Source organism: Arvicanthis niloticus, chromosome 28, assembly GCF_011762505.2.
Source record: "Arvicanthis niloticus isolate mArvNil1 chromosome 28, mArvNil1.pat.X, whole genome shotgun sequence".
Classification (NCBI taxonomy): domain Eukaryota; kingdom Metazoa; phylum Chordata; class Mammalia; order Rodentia; family Muridae; genus Arvicanthis; species Arvicanthis niloticus.
In genome coordinates, this window is record NC_133436.1 from 15320627 (window position 1) to 15340843 (window position 20217).

The 20217-nt window shown below is 41.8% G+C and overlaps 1 protein-coding gene across 1 annotated transcript in view; it reads right to left on the reverse strand.

The window, feature by feature from the left end:
- The window catches only part of Ccdc170 (coiled-coil domain containing 170), a 78349-nt gene that overhangs the window by 13023 nt on the left and 45109 nt on the right, over positions 1–20217 (reverse strand). The window contains exons 6-8 of the mRNA XM_076926764.1: positions 17393–17710; positions 7577–7777; positions 1615–1788 (exon numbers count right to left, since the gene is read on the reverse strand). Of these exons, the coding sequence (XP_076782879.1) occupies positions 1615–1788; positions 7577–7777; positions 17393–17710 (693 nt within the window). The remainder of the gene's footprint in view (positions 1–1614; positions 1789–7576; positions 7778–17392; positions 17711–20217) is intronic.

Consider the following 20217-nt stretch of genomic DNA (forward strand, 5'->3'; position numbering starts at 1 on the left):
ATAGAGAAGAACTGTCAAACGCCAATACTGAATGTAGCATCACTCTTGGTTGTCCCTGAAGTGTTATGACAAGGTTGAAGGACTTACTGAAAAAAAACTACCTTGAGTTTCTTGCCTATCCATGACAGCTGTGTCCACAGCTGGGTCACACCTTAACAAACCTTCCTGATAGTTCTCTAACCAAATCCCTTTTAACGTTTTTGAATAATGGTTTTATTTGCTCTTTGAAATTTTCAAACATGTACAAGATGAATTTTGATCTTATTGAAACCTTAGTCTACCTACATCACCTCCTCCCCGACCACAGCCCTCTGTCACCCTTATTTTATAATCATTTTATTATTATCCCTATTGCATTCCCGCAGAATCCATTAAGTGTCGACTACATTCCCAAGGGTGTGGGACCATTCGACCTTTCTAATACATTCTTACTTATTGTGTGCATGGCTGGGAGCACATGCATGTCACAGCGTGTGTGTGGTACATGGAGGCTACAGAAAAGCTTCTCCTTTTGGATACCATGGGTCAAACTCAGCCTGCCCCCAACTCCCCCTCTTCAGTCAACTAGCACTCTGATGCAAATGTCCACTGACAGATTCTGTACACTGGTAATTGTAATGATGATATAATCCTTAAGAAGAAATAGCATTGGGTATTAAGAGAGGAAGTCAATTCTCTGATGGTGACAAGATTTTCTGTTTTTTTCTCAGAGAGAGAGAGAGAGATTGTTCCAGACACAGTGAACTGTGGTAGAGGCCATGTGAGAACAAAATTTATTCTATGAAACAGGAGTTCAAATTTTCTGCTTCTTAAATTAGTGCTTTTGTAGGCATATGTCTTTCCTGTCATAATATGAACAAACAGACAGAAGCATGTGATTATTCGCCCCAGGTTACACCATCTGGCAGAGTCCAAGAACCCAGCTGCAATTCACTGTACAGCCTCTACAGAGAATGTTTCTCCTAAGAAGCATTATGAAAACGCATCTGTGTTTCCCTTTGCTCCCTATGGTGCTTATAATTGTCAGACTAATAATTATGCTTTATCCCTTTCGCTTGTTCTTTCATTCATTCATTTGCTTTAAACCATTTCTAACTCTGACTTCAATGGGATGAAAAGAGAGCTCTTCTCTGTGCTTCTGGCTCAGTGGGGCTGGTAGAGGCAGAGCTGCTCAACCCTCCCAGCTTTCTTTCTCAATCAACAGAGCAGAAACTATGAGTTTAAAGTCTTTGTCTGCAAGTCTCTCTTGCAACTAGGTATGGCCAGGAGAATTGTGGCCATGCTATAAACATAACATCAGCTAGCATCTTCCAGAATCTTCCTTAGAAGACATCATTTGTATCTTTGGCTTCCCTCTTCCCATCCTCCAGCCTTCTGCATGAAACTCAGACAATTGCTTCCAGTGACTATTTTGGACCATGGAGATGAAGACCACGGCAGGGATGGGCTGCCCTCAGATCTTCAGACTGTAGAATTGAGACTCAGCCTCTAAATACCTAACTTTATAAAATGCTTCTTAAACATGCTACTGGTCATAGTGGGAGAAAATCATCTTAACACTTGGGCTTTCCAGTAGTTTCTTTTCTCAGTTCTATGAAGGGCACTGTTGCCTACCTTTCTCTGTAAGTTGTGAGCCATGGTCTTGTTTTCAATGACGGCATTGCTCTCAAGGTGGATCAACTGCTCTATTCGAGCTAAAACTACGTCTAGACGCATGTCAAAGCCAAGCTCAGCAGCCATGTGGCCCAATTTCATTTTCTCTGACAGCTGGTCCAGAAACTTCAGATACTAAACCAAGGAACAGAAATTAAAATGGAACACAGAAGTTAATATGTGGTTTCCCCAAATCCTTCTCTTTCTCAGAACCTTACAGGTGGTTCTCTTTAAGGCCATCCCAGAGCCAGGCTTCTGACCTCAAGATTCGGTAGTAAACATTTGAGCAATCTTACCATCTCTATCATCCTCCTGCCCAAACATTCTGGACTTTCCTGGCCTATAACCTGGACATCAGTTTAACATCAAACATATTTCTAAGCCCTTCCATATGTTGAATGGGCTATACCTCTAATTCCACCCCTGGTCTCTCTCTACATGTCTTAGCAGAGGGCCACTGAAGGCTTGCCCCTCCTAGGCTGTCCCAGCACTTAGCCATCACTTCAAAACCAAAGTCCTTCATAGATACACAAAAGCTGAACAAGAGTTTTGGGATGGTTTTGCTGTGGTTTGGTTTGGTTTGGTTTGGTTTTATTCGAAATGCTTTAAGGAGGCTGGAGAGGTGGCTCAGCTGGTAAAGTGTTTACAGTACAAGCAAAAGGACCTCAGTGTAAGCCCCACTTACACCATTGTTTAAAACTGCCAGGCACTGTATATGCTTGTAATTCCAGCATAGGAAGACAGAGACAGGAGTGTGCCTTGAGACTCACTGGCTAGCCAGTATAGCCAAATTAGTAAATTTCAGTGAGAGACCCTATCTCAAGAAGTAAGATGAAAACCAACTGAGAAAGACATGTATTTTCACCCTTTGGCCTAAACATAAACATACACACACACACACACACACACACACACACACACACACACACACACACAGTGTGGGCAGTCTTTAGGAAATGTTCTTTAAAGTGTTTAATTCAACATAGGTGAATATCACTCTAAAGAAGAACTGAATGAAATTAGTCATGGTTTGTATTCTTTTAAATATTTGACTTATTTTCATGTATTTTTGCCCGTGTGTGTGTGTGTGTGTGTGTGTGTGTGTGTGTGTGTGTGTGTATCATGTGCATGCAGTACCTGAAGTGTCCAAAAGAGGGCACCAGATCTGCTACAGCTTGAGTTCCAGACATTGTGAGACACCATGACGGTGGGTGCTGACAGGGCTCTCTATAAGAGCAGCACGTGCTAATAACCCTTGAATCTCTCTAGTCCCCAGAGTTCATATTTTAACGGACTAAATTCCCTCAAAGCTTAAAGGTCTTCCTTGGTTTGGTCCCTATTGTTTATCTGAGTATGCTCAGACACAGGGCACTGAATGAGTGTGCTGAATGAGTGCATTCATCCATTTTGGTCTGTGATAATCGTAGGATTGGGGGTCTATGTGATATCTCCTCGTTGCAGTAACTCCCCAGCATCTGGTGCTTTCAGGCAATTAGATGTTGAAATGAGAATAACTTCCTGCAGTTTAAGTGTATCCGCTTAAAGCCTGGAAGTATCTGTATTTTAGTCATCAGGATGATATTACCTGTAAGTGTATATTTTTCAATTTTGTTAAGTAGCATACAGATAAATGCAAGTTAATCATTCGTATAAACTATAGTAACTACCAATATAGCATTATTCACTAAGCTTTAATGCCACCGACAATTATATATGTGATGTCACGCTGTCAGATCTTTCTTGACCTGGTGGCTATCCCTTTGGGATTTTATTTCATCTCTTACCTGTGCCTGAGCATGACCTAGTTTCTATTCATTGTATTTTAAGTGGAGGAAGGGGACTTATGTCCATAGATTGGTAGGATTAATACAGTGAAAATGGCCATCCTACCAAAAGCAATCTATAGAGTCAATGCAATCCCAATCAGAATTCCAACACAATTCCTCACAAAAACTGAAAGGACAAATTTCAATATGGAAACACACACACAGGATAGCTAAAAATCAATCCTAGATAATAAAAGAACTGCTGGAGACATCACCATCCCTCATCTCAAGTTGTACTACAAAGCTGTAGGAATGAAAAATGCATGATATTGGCATAGTAACAGGCATGTTGACCAATGGAGTTGAGTTGAAGACCCAGAAATAAGTCCACATACCTATGGACACCACATTCAGGCAAATTGGCAGACTACTGAGAAAAGATCTTTACCAATTACACATCTGAGAGAGGCTTAACATCTAAAATTTTAAACATCTTTCTGCTTCTCTATGTGGCCCATTTACTGCATGGCAGCTCTACAAAAGGGCAAGAGCAGATTCACCTGGGACAAAACCAAAGCCCCACAGACTAGATGGCTCTTTCAAGGACTTTAAACTTGAAATGGCCCATAAAGTGACAGTGATGGAGCTGGAAGAACAGTCCAACAATTGAGTGTCTGCACTGTTCCTGCCAAGGACCTATGTTTGTTTCCCAGAACCCATTCAAGTGACTCACAACCACCTCTAACTCCAACTCCAGGAGATCAAATGCCCTCTACTGGCCTCATGCACCTACACTCATGTGCATACACACACACACAAACACACACACGCACGCACACACGCACACGTACATGCATATGCACACGAACACACATAATTAAAAATAAAACAATTTTTTAAGATTACAGTTGAAACATTTTTTGAATTCTTTTTTCTATTTTTTGTTTTGTTTTGAGACAGGCTAACACTATGTGCCCCAGGCTGGCTTTGAATCTACTATGTAACCCAGGCTATTCTCAATCTCACAGTCCCATGCCTCAGACCTATACAGGCATGCCTTACTGGCTTAAAAATCTTTAACTGTATAGACATAAAGGGTTGCTGTGTGTTTTATTCATTTGGTTAGCATGAGTTAGATACCATGTGTTCTATTCTGCATTGCATGAGCCTAGATCATATTTAGCACGTAATCTCTGTACAGCCTCACTTTCAACTTTACATGAACTCACCCTTACTACTTGCATCTGTGGAAAACTCACTGTAGACATAATTAGCTTATGTGATTTGATTTCATAACTGAAAACTATTTTAGCGTAATTTCAATTAAGACTAGTGATATATTAATATGAAAAGAAGAGAAAATCAACCTACACAAAGATGGGTCCTAGGGGCTCGTATTTGTAATTCTACCACTTAGGAGGAAGGTAAGAGAATTGCCACAAGTTCAGGGCCAGCCTATACTAAAAAGTGAGTTCCAGGTCAACCTGAAATATGAAGTTCAAGGACAACCTGAGCTATAGTGTAAGACCCTTGCAAGAAGGAGAGAGAGAAGGAGGAAGAGGAGAAGGAGGAGGAGGAGGGACATGAGGAGGAGGAGGAGGAGGAGGAGGAGGAGGAGGAGGAGGAGGAGGAACAGGAAGAGGAAGAGGAGGAACAGGAAAAGGAGGAGGAGGAACAGGAAGGGGAGGAGGAGGAGGAAGAGGAAAAGGAGGAAGAAGAGGAGGAGGAAGAGGAGGAACAGGAAGAGGAGGAGGAGGAAGAGGAGAAGGAGGAAGAAGAGGAGGAGGAGGAACAGGAAGAGGAGGAGGAGGAGGGGGGAAGGGGAAGGGGAAGGGGAAGGGGAAGGGGAAGGGGAAGGGGAAGGGGAAGGGGAAGGGGAAGGGGAAGGGGAAGGGGAAGGGGAAGGGGAAGAGGAAGAAGAAGAAGAAGAAGAAGAAGAAGAAGAAGAAGAAGAAGAAGAAGAAGAAGAAGAAGAAGAAGAAGAAGAAGAAGAAGAAGAAGAAGAAGAAGAAGAAGAAGAAGTAGTAGTAGTGGTGGTGGTGGAAGAGAAGGAGGAGGGGGGAGAGGATTATGTCCCCAATATATGGAAGAAAGAAGTTGTTATTCCTGCCCCCTCCCAAGTTCCTGTCACATCACACACTATCTCCATCAGATCACTAGGTATATCAATGATACCCTAGTCTACCTGCCTCCTGTGGACTGGATTCCACAGATATCTTTTAGGCATCTCTGCATATCTGACCCCCAATATAGCCATGGCACTTCCTCAATCTCTTTCTTTTTGGGTTGGTTGTTTGTTTGTTTGTTTGTTTGTTTGTTTTGGTTAGTTGGTTTGTTGGTTAGTTGGTTAGTTGGTTGGTTGGTTCGTTGGTTGGTTGGTTTTCCAAGACAGGGTTTCTCTGTGTAGCTCTGGCTGTCCTGGAACTTACTCTGTAGATCAGGCTGGTCTCAAACTCACAGATCTACCTGCCTCTGTCTCCCAATTGCTGGGATTAAAGGCATGGGCCCCCATAGCCTAGCTCTTCAGTTTCTTTTAAGTACAAAAGAATGAAAAGGAGTTAGTCTCCAGAGACAATATTCTTAACCAAAGAGTATCTGTCATGACAAATGTTGGCTCTATATTCATGATCCTCTGTGCCTCCTTTTCAGTTCCTGCCCTCTCTCCCATGGACCCTTGTAGCTCACAAGCTCTGACCTCTTCACCATTACCAATGAAACCTTTCTTCAACTCTGCTTTGTTGCATTCTTCTCATGACTCCACACCCCTTCCCTTCTACTCACACTGAGCCCAGAGCAAGTTGGCCCACTTACTTACTGTTCTGTAAAACATCAAAGTCATGATGCCCTCCCATACTCAGGTCCTTGAGGGAGAGGGACTATTCTCTCACGCTCTTCTTGTCTCCTCTAACCTATTGGTATTACCCCTTCAGGGTAGGTACTGTCCCATCATGGCATCTCATCTCCAGCAGGAATGAATTGCTCAACAACAGATCTAGGTTCTGAAGCCTGCAGGATCAGACAGTGCTGTCGCTGGGTGAGCATCATGGGCAGTGTCGACATCACTTGGCAAGTTTATCCTTTTTTAACTTTGGAGGTGCTGAGTATGTGGCCGAGGGCTTTGTGCATGGTAAGCATACGTTCTGCCTCTGTGCAGCATGATCATACAGGACCGCTGTCATACAAACAGCCTACCACCGACAAAAACAGCATCAGGCAGCAAATAAATGCACTGTGATGTTCACGGTAATTAATTATGCCTTATAGTCTATAGGAGAAAAGGAATTTTCATATCTAAAAAGATCTCCGCACCCCATTCTTCGCTTTGTTGTAGCCCCACTAAGAATGCCACAGGCTACCATGTGTGATAACTCATTTTCTGTGCTCTGAATACAGCATTTACAAGGCTTCCTGCCTTTCTTTAAACTGTTTCCCCATAGCACCTGCATCGCCCCATACCATAATACTATGGCAGCCTGTATGTGTATATATATATATATATATATATATATATATATATATGTATATATATATATATATATATATATATATATATATATATAGTTTCTGTTATTAAAGGCTCAGGGTTTAAGAGATGAGACAGGCATTAAAATACACTGCCATATATATATATATATATATATATATATATATATATATGTGTGTGTGTGTGTGTGTGTGTGTGTATATGTGTATATATACACATATATATGTATGTATGTACATATATGTGTTATATATGTGTGTGTATATATGTATGTATGTACATATATGTGTATATATGTGTATATATGTGTATATATATGTGTATATATATGTATATATATATATATATATATATATATATATGGCAGTGTATTTTAATGCCTGTCTCATCTATTAAACCCTGAGCCTTTAATAACAGAAACTATGTATCACCCATACTTGACGTACCCCAAACCTACCAATATCTTAGATAATGGACATACAATAAATATATACCAGGTTACCTGGGTTGACAATCAAAAGAACCCTAAACAATAGGAAGAGGCTTATTCCTTGGAATTTGCTTGTAACTCAAGACCTGATGAGTGTAAACACTGCAGCGTTCAGAACATTCTCAGGTACAGATTTAGCATATGACAGACACTTGTGCCATGGACTCGCCATCCCGTTATTACTTTTTGCTTCTCTAGATTCAAGTTGTCTCTCACGACGTCTCCAGAAAGCAGCTCTCCCTCCAGGTGACTCAGCTGACCCTGAAGGACCTCCAACTTCTTTTCTGCCTCGTGGGCCCTCTGCAGGGCTTTCTCATGAGATTCAGATTCCTTTCCCAACTTCCCAACAAGCTCGGAGACCTGGGCTTCAAGCTGGGAGGCCATCTGGAAACAAAGACGGAGAAGAAAGGGAAGCCTTGTTTAGACTCAGCTAAGTGTTCAGATCCATCACTCCATCCAAGAAGCAGAACCACTACGATGCCCACTTCCAGATTCCTTGTAAAAATTACATTTAAAATAGGTCATTTTGTAGTTGTGTTTTCCTCTGTTTGAAATAAACCTGTATTTGTTACCATGGTAGGTTGTATATGCTTGGTCCAGGGAGTGGCACTACTAGGAGGCGTGGCCTTGTTGGAGTTGTTGAAAGAAGTGTGTCACTGTGTGGGTGGGCAATGAGACCCTCCTCCCAACCACATGGGAGCCAGTCTTCTCCTGTTTGCCTTCAGAACAAGATGTAGAACTCTCAGCTCCTCCTGGGCCATGTCTGCCTGAACAAACACTGCCATGCTCCAGCCTTAATGATAATGGACTGAACCTCTGAACCTGTAAGCCAGCCCCAATTAAATGTCCTTATAAGAGTTGCCTTGGTCATGGTATCTGTTCACAGCAGTAAAACCTAACTAAGATAGGTATCAAACTGATAGTGGTGGATGTTTTTCATCTTTCTATAACTCCTTCAACAACTTTAGTCAGTAAATATTTACAAAAATCATTTACTTACTTCCAAAACTGTTATAAACTTAGAGATTTTGAAGCTAAGCTGGAAGGCAAAACGGTTCAGACAAAAAGTAATTTCAAGCTGGGCGGTGGTGGCGCACGCCTTTAATCCCAGCGCTTGAGGCAGAGGCAGGCGGATTTCTGAGTTCGAGGCTGGCCTGGTCTACAGAGTGAGTTCCAGGACAGCCAGGGCTACACAGAGAAACCCTGTCTCGAAAAACCAAAAAAAAAAAAAAAAAAAAAAAAAAAAAAGTAATTTTAAGAACCACAAAACTATTGTTTCCCTAAGAGAGACTATTCCACCACACCTAGTCAATTAAAGATTGTGTTTATTTATCATGAGAAGCGGCCTGGAGGGACTCCTATTTAGCCTTCTAATGAATATTGGTTATTCATGTCATAGACTTCAGTAGTATAATCATATACTAAGATTCTCATTTTAGTATCTGAAATGTCTGAAAGGTCAAATTCTTTTTAATATGGTGACACCAAACATTCCCCCAGTACTGGCATCCTTCCCAAGAATCCCTGTCTTTTATCTTGAGGGTCCTGTCCTTGAAACCAAGAGCAAAAGTCTAATCACCCACTTAAAATGCACTTTCAGACCACCCACGTTGATTTTTTTTGTGTATTCGTTTTTTTAGGAAATGTTGAGCACTATAAAATTGGGATAAACCACTGGAGAATAAATATGTTTTCTCTTGTTTTTGGAAGCAGAAAGGAAAAGAGTAATGGATGTTTACAGAGCACTACAGTGCTAATCACCATGGCTGGTTTAGCTTTGTTAAGTCTAAATTAAGAACCGAAAGCAGGCTCTTCCCTGCACCCCTCGTCATTTCTACAGAGATGCTAACGCAAGACGCCGAAGCTGCCATCAAATTTTTTGAAATACCATTATAGATAAGATTTGATCTGGCTCACCCTCAGATCTTCAATGAAGGCCCAATAAACATAAATTAGAAAAGAAAGTCCACATTTACTTGAGTTTTCATTCACCCTTATGTAATATAATGCAATAAAATAAATATGTATTGTAAAATATTCATTAAGGGCCAAAAATATAAATTGACAAAAAAGAAAAAAAGAAAAAAAGTCTTCTATGATCCTCCAAACAGAGACCACAATTATGTGTTTAAAATAATGTGTCAGTTTTATATTGTTAGGAAAAAGTCAAGATGTCATGTATATAACTTTCTGTCTTCTTTTTGTTTTTACCTAGTGATTTTAAAAATCATTTCATGTCATTCAAAATTATTAGTATTTCAATGGTTGCATCAAGAATCTACCATAAGGGGCGAGAGGAATGGACCATTGATTAAGAACACTTGTTGCTCTTGTAGAGGACCAGGGTTCAGTTCCCAGAACCTACATGGTAGCTCACTACTTCTGTAACCTCAGTCCCAGTGACCTCTCCTGACCTCCAAGGTACATATACACACATACAGGCAAAATATTCATATATTAAAATAATAAAACAAATACATTTTAAAAGACTTTCAGAAGAATTCATCACAGAGCTGGGCACATAAATCAGTTGTACAGCTTGTTGCCCACCCTATATGAGATTGTCTTCAGTCTCTAAAACAATTCACCATTATAAACAAAACAGAACATTCTCAACACTGGGAGACAGAAGCAAGACTGTTGGGAGTTCCAGGCTAGCCTGGTCTACATAAGACATACCTCAATGTCCCCACTCCCAGCCCAAGCATCCTTATACAAGAAAAGAAAATGTTTCTTCTGGTGATTAAAGCTGTCTGAACACGAGGCAGCAAACAGGTAGGGGGTCCAGGTCAATGGAGAAGGCCCATCAACTACTTGTCCCAGAGTGGATCCAAGTGACACCTGGAGGAAGCTAGACTGAACAAACTACAATCTCCTTCTATGCTTTCATGGATTTCAGAGTACCAAGTCTATAATACAATTCATTCTCTACTTCAGTGGGTATTTCACATCAGTGTTTGGTGGTAAATTACTCAGAGCCATATTTGAGAAACTATTTTTCCCTAGGGGGAAAAAAATTAATATTACCACAGAGCAGAAGATTCTGAAAAGCCTCAATTTGCATCGTCAGCTCCTAGAACCATCACCAACCTGAACACGTGCTTGGAGTTCAGAACAGTGTCTTGGTCATTAGTATTTCCGCTCCAAAGTATGGATTCAACCAATCATATGTTCTTTCCTTAAAGAGGTTTTTTTTTTTAACCTTCAGAAATTTCCCTCTGTTGACCAGATGTGATGGCCTGTGCTTACAATACCAACACTTGGGAGGAGGGGGCAGAAAAATCAGGATATACTTAGCTACAAAACTAGTCCAAGACCAGCCTTGGTTAAATGAGATCCCATCTCAAAACAATAAGAGAAAGAAATTTTCCTGTGTTTCCTAAACGTTTTAGCTACAGTCTTTGGTCAACTAGAAATCTTTCTATAAAAGACACATGAGAGACAAAAGCATTTGAGTCAAATAAAGCCAAGAAAATCCTGCCTGCACACCAACTATGCGGATCCAAGAATGCTCCAAAGAGTCTTGAGAGCTGAACTCAGGCTACTTTACAGACTACTAATAAGTAGGTGGTTGAACTGTTCAGAATGTATCAAACTGCTACACCAGAGTCCTGGGTCTTAAGTGGAGCAAAGCGCTGAGGCCCTTCCCAATTTATCCCATCACAAAGCTGAACTTCTGAAGCACGGCTAGCTGTCCACAATACAACATTCTGAAGTTGTTTGTTTGGTTGGCTGTTTGTTTTTTGTTTTTTTTTCAGAACTAAATTATATAAATTTATTCCAAAAACTTAAGTGTCATCTGACTACATTCTTGAGAACACCAGGTACCAGTTGCCTGTGTTCCCACTGAAACTATACTGCTGTTTTTACAGCAAGAAGTCTAAAAAAACCAACAGACTTCTCCTTCTTCCATCCTTCCTCAGTGCCATCTAAAGGTATACTTGATGTTCTGAGGGTTTCTCTGCTGAGGATGTAGGGGCTTAGCAATGGATGGGCATGCCACCAAAAAAATATGCACTTCAATCTGGTTAATTAAAAAGGCACTTTACCAAACCATCCTTCAAAAAGAAGCAACAGAGATTCGGGAAGTTAAGGCATATTGCCCTCAGAAGTAACTCACCTCCCAAGGACAAGGATCTGCTGATCTCCCCAGAGAGGCCTTTTGCTTTGAAGCTCTACCAAACAATACAAGAGCTCTGTGGCCAGAAAAAAGCATCCCGGATCACCCAAGGACTCGCATCTTTTGGACAGAAACAACTTTTTCTTCTTATTCAATTAATATTTTTCACTTTTGGAAACATATGAAATGAGTTATTGGGTAGCAAGGCATAACATCAAACAAGATCTTCCTTTGTGTCAGTATGTGTGGTGAACAATATTGACCATCTAATCCAGCTTCCTCCCTCTGTGTTCAAGCCAACTTTTGTTATAGATTAACTTAGTACCAGAAAAAAAAAAGTAGGTTGGTTTAATCCAGGACCTTAAGAATGGGACTTATTTAGACATAAGATCTCCACAGAGACAACCAATTTACAAGAAGGTAATTGGGGTGAGATCTGGTTATTTTGTCCACTGTCTTTATAAAAAGACAGACGTACATAAAAGGAAGAGACTGTGGAGAGAACCCATGTGCCAGCCAGCGAGGGCCCAGGGCCATCAGAAGCCAGGTAAGATGTATGAACATAGGAACCAGCCCTAACTACACCTTGACTATAGAATTCTAACTGCCAGGACCATAAGCTAGGAAGTTCTGTTGGAATAACCCAGTTAGCGGCACATTGTTAATGCAGTCTAGGAATCAAATACAACTAGGGAAGATGGAGACACTACACCTCCAGCTGTTCAGACACTGCTGCACCCAGGCGTGAGCATGCAAAGTCATTTTTATGATGGCCTGTCAGTGGAAGTCTGCAGGTGCTTCCTGGGAAATGTCTGCTCTAGGAAGCAAAGGAAAATTATGGTGGGTTGGGAGATTTGGAGGACTTGGGGTGTAGAACCTCCCTCCGATGTTTGGGAACAGGAAGCTGGGTCCACGGCACCTGCAGAGCCTCCAGACTGTGAGACTTTCCAAGTGAGGTTAGTAAGTAAAGAAAAGCAGAAAGAGCAGACTGTCTACATCAAGGTGAACGGGCTTGTGTGACTCTATATTTAGTTTAAGAAATGAAGAAAAACTGATCGGGTCATACATATCCTCTCTACAGGATCAATTCTCATCCAGATTAGTAAGGTAGGAGAGACCTCAAACTGTGGAAGTTTTTAACCTCAAAATTTTACTATATTTAAACTAAATCACAGAAAAAAAAATAGACTTACCCTCAGTGACCTATATACATTACAGGATGCAGCTCAGGAAAAAAAAAAAAAAAAACCCTGTGCATTGGGCTAAAGAGGCCACGAGATTTGCTTACAGGGCATGTGTGAGTAAAATCTTTAAAGTGCTGTATGTTTTGGCCGTCATGCAAGGAGCCCTTGTTCTTAAACATCTGTTATATGTCCTGAAATTCAAGGCTAAATAACATCCAAAAAGCCCTTTTTGAATCCAGCAGGAGGACCTTCCTCTGAGGCAGAGGGTTTCAATCAGGGATGACTGTGCTCTTGACAGGGAGGCATTTAGCTATGTCCACAGACACAGTGGTTATCTCAAAATGGGGCTGAGGGTCCCATTAGACTCTAACAGAAAGAGATTAGAGATGCTAATACCCTAGAACACACAGGATGCTACCACCATCTGTCACACACACACATATACACATACACACATAGATATACACACATGCACATATATATACATACACACATATGCACACACATACACACATATATATACACATGCATACACACACACATACACACATTATCCCATACAGAGCTGGGTATGATGGTGCACACCCAGCACCCAGGAGGCCGAGGTAAGAAGATCATGAGTTCAAGAACAGTCTGGCTACATAGCAAGATCTTCTCTTTAAAATAAATAAATAACAAGATATGCAGTCTAAATATCAACAGAACCTGCTCTAAGATATGATAGTTTTTTTTTTAAGAGAAAATTAAATTTGGCCAGAAGTAGAAATTCAAGAAAGAAGTAGACATGACTTACTAAAGAAGTGAGGGGCGGTGTCCTTGATTCTACTAAGAACTGGAAATCTAGGAGAGGAAGGATGGAGAGCCAAGGAAGGAGGAAACAAGAGAAGCAACGACCTGCAGGTAAGAATGCACAGGAGATGGACGCTGTACCAGGACAAGCCTGCAGGGCCTTCACACAGCATAACTCAACAGCTGGCTGCCTGTAGCCATGGCAGCTGGCAGGGAAAAGCAGCCTCCTCCACACAGATTCATCAATTTGTAAAGCACCCATTCTTCAAAAACATTTCTAAGACAATGTGCAGAATCCATTTTTTCCTGATTGTACCAGAAGAGGAGTCACATGAGACACCAGCTATATGCTTGATTTGGGGTTGTTTAATGGGAAGGGTGGCTACTGAGAAAAATTACAGGGTAGGGGAGATGGAGAAAGATACTAAAAAGACCAAATTGTTCTTATTTGTATGGGGAGGGAGAGAGGCAAGAAGAGAGGGGTGGAGGGAGGGAAAGATGGAGGGAGGGAGGCAGGGAGGGAGGGAGGAAGGGAGGGAGGGAGGGAGGGAAGGACGGAGGGAGGGAGGGAGGCATAACTAGCCTAACCTATTTCACTACTTTGCTTTAGAAAATAAACATATGTATCATGCTGGCAACTGTATGCCGTGTTCCTCATTTTGGAATTAAAATAGCAAGGAGAAGCTGAGATATGTAGAATGAAAAGCAATAAAATCGGGGGGAGGGGGGACATGCATCACCACGCACAACAACTTCCTGGAGTTCTTCCCAGTTCTGTAAATGTTTTCTTGCACCCATTGAGTTCCTAGGTGTAAACTGAGCCACAGAAACAAATGGATTTACCCTCAGTGGTGTCTGTACGTTACAGGCTGCAGCCCAGGGGAGGGAAAAAACACTGTGCATGGATGAGGCTAAAGAGGCCAGAAGAATTGATTGAAGAGCATGCATGCATTTTTTTTTTATTTACAAATGCATTCCTATGCCAGGTGGTGGCACGCCTTTAATCCCAGCACTTGGGAGGCAGAGGCAGGCGGATTTCTGAGTTCGCGGCCAGCCTGGTCTACAGAGTGAGTTCCAGGACAGCCAGGGCTACACAGAGGAACCCTGTCTCGAAAAAAAAAAAAAAAAGTAAATCATTTGCATTGCAAGGACCAGGTCCTAGATTCAGCCAACAGAACTCACATAATAGAAGCAAGGTGTGGTGAGGTAGACAGAGACAGACCCCTGAGGCTCAATGACCAGGCAGCCTAGCCTATTAGTGAATTTCAGACTAGTGAGAGACCTTGTTTCAAAAAAGAAAAATAACTAGATGGTACCTGAGGAGCATTGTTGACCCGAGGGTCACACTGTCTTCACTTATAAACACACACGCACATGTACATATATGTGCACACACATATGCATGTTCACATGTCCTCCACATTCACTCACTCACAAAAGAAGAAAAAAATTAAAAATTATTGTGCAAATTTAAAGTATATTAAAGATACGTGTTCTGAGAGACATATTTAGTAAATATCTTAGAACAGATCAGTGACTATACCATCTCCCCTATTAATGTTTTTACTACAACATGGATGGATCTAGAGGATACTGTGTTAAGTGAAAGAAATCAGACACAGAAAGAAAAATATTGCATGATCTCATCGATATGCAGATTCTTAAAAGGAGAAGAAAGGTCAAATATAAATCACCAGAGAACACAAACTATAGTTTCCAGGGGCAGGAGAAGGAGAGGAGATGAGAACACAAAAGACAGTATTGACCTGTGGGTGAGGGACAAGATGACTTGTCTCCATTGAGTGAGTCTAACAGCAAAAGAACTACCTGTAGTGCAATTCTACAGGCACGGATGTGGTGGTTAGAATACATATGGCCCCCATAGACTGATATGTTTGAATGCTTGGTCCATAGGGAGTAGTACTGTTAGGAGGTGTGGCCTTGTTGAAGGACGTATGGCCATGTTAGACAAAGTGTGTCACTGTGGGTGTGGACTTTGGGGTCTCTTCTTATGCTTGGGTTCTGCCCAGTATGGGAGCCTCCTTCCGGCTGCCTTCCAATCAAGATGTAGAACTCTTGGCTTCTCCAGCACCACGTCTTCTGGGATGCTGTCATGCTTCCTACCATGACGATAATGGACTAAACCTCTGAAACTATAAGCCAGCCCCAATTAAATGCTGTCCTTTATAAGAGTTTGCCTTGGTCGTGGTGTCTGTTCACAGCAGTAAGCCCTACCTAAGACACACATGATGCCGTTTACTTTCCAAGATCATCACCTAGGACAAACATCATAATCTAACATCGACAATCCCTGTAACAGTCTGGGCTGATGTCAACTCCACTAAATAGAACTTTGTAGAGAATGACAGTTGTTAACAGTATGAATAATGGCAACATTAAACATTGATCTACCCTACACCTGAATGGCCCCTGTTACTATTTATAAAGTAGGTCTCCTCACTGGCTGGCCTGGGTCTCAGCACAGTATGCTGAGGACAGAAGAGAGGATGGAGGGGAAGAAACACAGCAGCAATAGATAACGTTTGTTGTTTTGATTAGCCAGACAGGGCGATAAGGGTATATACAACTCTTCCACTGAATGCCTCTAATAAACGATAACCTTCGAGGTAAATATTGATAACTTATTTTCTAGGCAGACGTGGCCTGACCTGACCTTTCAGGACAGTAAATACTCATCATAAATAACTCAGGAAATGTATAGTCTCCATTCATCCCATCTGGAGTGGCTCACCGGTTCTGTGTTAGCACAGAAAGTGTGTCTGGCGATGAGATACAGTCTAAGCCCCTTGTAGAGAGTTGTGTGTGGTTGATGTATGGTTCTGTTGTATATTTCTTTTATAAGCCCATGAATACTAGGTTCAAATGCAAACTGAGGAGTGTGGTATAACAGGCCTGCGATTCTAGCACTCATGAAGCATTATAAAGCAGGGGGATTACTGTGAATCAGAAGCCAGCCTGGGCTACATAATGAAACTCTACCCCAAAAACATCTCCCCCAAAAGAAAACACAATGAACCAGACGAACTTTGCAGTTTTGAACAGGGACTGTGAACTTTGCACTAGTTGCTAGTAAGATGAGAAAGCAAAATCTTTAAAAGTCAGAAAGGTAGCTCAGTGATAGAGCTTCCTTCCAAGTGTGAGAATCTGGGTTCTATCATTAACATTGAAGAAAAGAAAAAAGAAATGATGGGGCCCCCATGCTTAAAGTGCTCACTGTGTGAGCAAGAGAGCCAGGCATGGGCCTCCAGAACCAACATTGACTTTCATAACAATGACTTTCTTTCTCTGAAAAGTCTTTCATTGAAAAGTCATTTCATAACAATACCTACGAGCCTGGTGGCTTGCCTGTAATTCTAACCTTGAAAGGCAAAACCAGGGACTCTTCAGAGCAGGCTGTCTAGTGAGGCTTGCTACATTGCCAAGCTCTGGAATTGAGTGAAAGAGCCTGTCTCTGAAAAGTAGACTCCGGGTAGTTAACTCCAGTCAGCTCAGGCTCATGCCTTTACATGCTCCCAGACACATGCACATACATACATACATACATACATACATACATACATACAACACGCAGACACATGGAGGCATAGGAGGGAGAAGAGACAAAGAAACAGAGAACGAAAGTCAGTGAAAATTTCAGAAGCCATGATCTCGGGGTCTTAGGAGAGTTTACACCACCATGAGTAAATGCGTCAGAGAGACGGGACACAGCATGGACAGCTCCAACTCCGTGAATGATGGCCAACTCCATGAATGGCTCCCACCTTCCTATGTACAGCTGGAAGTGGAGCAAACACGCTCCATTATATGTTAACTAATTCCAAGAAATAGTGGCCGAACATGCTGAGCGAAGGCCGAGGAAGTCATGAATAGCCATGGACTACTCACCCTTTTCTGTCTCTCTTCCTCAAGGCCTAGCTCTCGAATCCTCTCCAATATGGCATCCTCTGTGGACTCAGCTATGTCGAATCTGCTGCAAAGAAGAGCCGCAAGTTTCTCCCTGAAGCAGGAGTTCTGGCTTTGCGAGGCTGTGGCGGCCTCCCTGCTGGCCTTCAAGCTCATGTCCAGCTGCTGGCAGCTTTGCCTCAGCTGGTTCAGCTCCTGCTTCGAAGCATCCCAGGCTCGCTGAGAAGCAAGCAGCCGTTCTTGGTAGAGCTTAGCTTCCCTTTCTAGACAGGTTCTCGCCTCCGCAGCACTGAGCAAGTCCTGAAAGTTACAGAATGAAAACAGTAACAGGTATGTCTGCATTCAGCCTCGCTTACCAATAACCATGGGGTTAGATGTGCATTACAATTTTAGCTCTAAGATATCTCCATCGACGCATAAAGTTATTAAATAAAGTTGTGTGGGCTGGAGAGACAGCCCGGTGGTTAAGAGAACTAGCTGCCCCTCTAGAAGACCCAAATTTAAGTCCGAGCACCCACATGGTGCTTCAAAACCATGTAAAACTCCAGTTCCAGGGTGTCTGACACAATCTTCTGACCTCCACAGGCACCAGGCATGCATATGGTTTGCATTCACACATGTAAGCTAAACACTGACACATAAAAATAAATAAAGAGATAAATCTTTGTATTTAACAAAAAATGCTTTTAAAAATGCTTGTCTAGCGTGCACAGAGCCCTGGGTTCTAGCCCCAACATCACAGAAAAGCAGGTGCAATGGTGTTCAACTGAAAACCCAACACTCAGGAAGTGCGTGCAGAAAACTGGAAGTTCAAAGTCATCTTCTGCTACACAGCAAGTGTAAGGCTAGCCTGGACTACACTGGTCAGTGTCTCAAAAACTAAAGTTATTTGAGTAGAGTTGCTGCTTTAATCCCATTTTTTAAACTAGATTGTAAACACACACACACACACACACACCAGGGCAGTGATGGCACATAACTTTAGTCCCCGCACTCAGGAGGTAGAATCAGGCGGATCTCAGAGTTCATAGCCAGCCTGGTCTACAGAGTGAGTTCCAGGACAGTCAGAGCTACACAGAGAAACCCTTTTTCAAAAACAAGGGGGGAGGAGGGAGAAAAGGAGACAGAGAGAAACTAGACTGACTGTGTCTAGTGTCATTCCACAGAGGAGAGCTACTCAGTTCATTGACTAACTTTTCTCTCATAAAGAGACAATGAAACCTGATAGAATCTGAAGAAGGCAGACTGAAAGACAGCTCTGTGGCAGGAAAATCGATTGAAGGGGGTAGAGAAGAGTGCACTCAGCCAAATGCCAAAACACATAAGTTACAGCAGACATCAAACAACTGGTTAACCCGCCTTACAATATAGTCTTGCTGCTTAGCTAACTAAAGGATTTGGGGTTTGCCTTTTATTTAAAATAGAATGTTAAGAGTGATGGGCACTAAAAAGAGGCAATATCCTTGAGCAGAGACTCACCCAAGGGGGCCAGTAATATTTCTGGCTGTTAGTTAAAACACTGATTTTTTGGTTAGTTTGTTTGGTTTTTTTTTTTTTTTTTTTTTTTTTACATTAGAAATGGTCTTTAAAGAGATTTATCTCCACCAACAGTGAGAAGACAGGAAAAGAGGTAAGCTGAAATGGTTCATCCTATTTCATAGAGAAAATACAGCTTCCCTTTTGTATGGCGATTTTAAAACAAATAGAAAGAAAGAAGGAAGGAAGGAAAGAAAGAAAGAAAGAAGAGAAGGAGGGAAGGAGGGAGGGAGGGAAGGAAGGAAGGAAGGAAAGAAAGAAAGAAGAGAGGGAGGGAGGGAGGGAGGAAAGGAAGGAAAGAAAGAAAGAAAGAAAGAAAGAAAGAAAGAAAGAAGAAGAGGAGGAGGGAGGGAAGGAAAGAAAGAAAGAAAGAAAGAAAGAAAGAAAGAAAGAAAGAAAGAAAGGAGGGAGGGAGGGAGGGAGGGAGGGAGGGAAGGAGGGAGGGAAGGAAAGGAAAGGAGGGAGGAAGAGAGAGAGACAGACAGAGAGAGACAGAGAGACAGACAGAGAGACAGAGAGAGAGAGAGAGAGAGAGAGAGAGAGAGAGAGAGAGAGAGAGAGAAGCAGCAAGGAAGTCTTGGTCATCAGTTGGAAAGAAAAACCACTCAAAGGCAAGTAGTCAGGAAAGCCTGCCCCTGGAAGGATAATAGCTCATCGTAGAGATTATTTTGTAAAATGCTTCTCTTTGTAGAGTTTTGGCTTTTCCTTTTTCAAGAGAACTCACTGCTACTGCTAATTAAATCACAGGCCTTAAAGTAGAGCCAAGAGTCCTTTATTGGAGACACCATATCTTTAACATTTACAGATTTCTCTTCAGATAGGAGTGTGGTATCTGCTCACTTGCTCAGTTTTAGTAACCAGGATCAGTGTTGGTGATAGTCAATTGGACTCCTGTTTTTACTTAGAAAATCAATGCCCTAAATTTAGTGACACAAGGACTTCTTTGTATATGAAAAGAAACCCCCTGGTGCAAAATCAGGAGCCTCTCACTGTCAGGGATATTTGAGAGCAGCTTATGATACATTAAAAAAAAAAATCTATCAGAGCCAGATGGCTCAGTGGTTAAAGGTGATTACCACCAAGCCCAAAGATCTGGGTTCAATCCCTAAGACCCATATGGTGGAAGGAGAGAGCAAACTCCCCAATAAGCTGTCTTTCAACCTCCATTCATACACAAAGCATGCTAGCAACACACACAAAAGTAAATAAATAATAAACAAATAAATAAATAATAAACAAATAAATAATAATTTAAATCTATCAGATGCTAG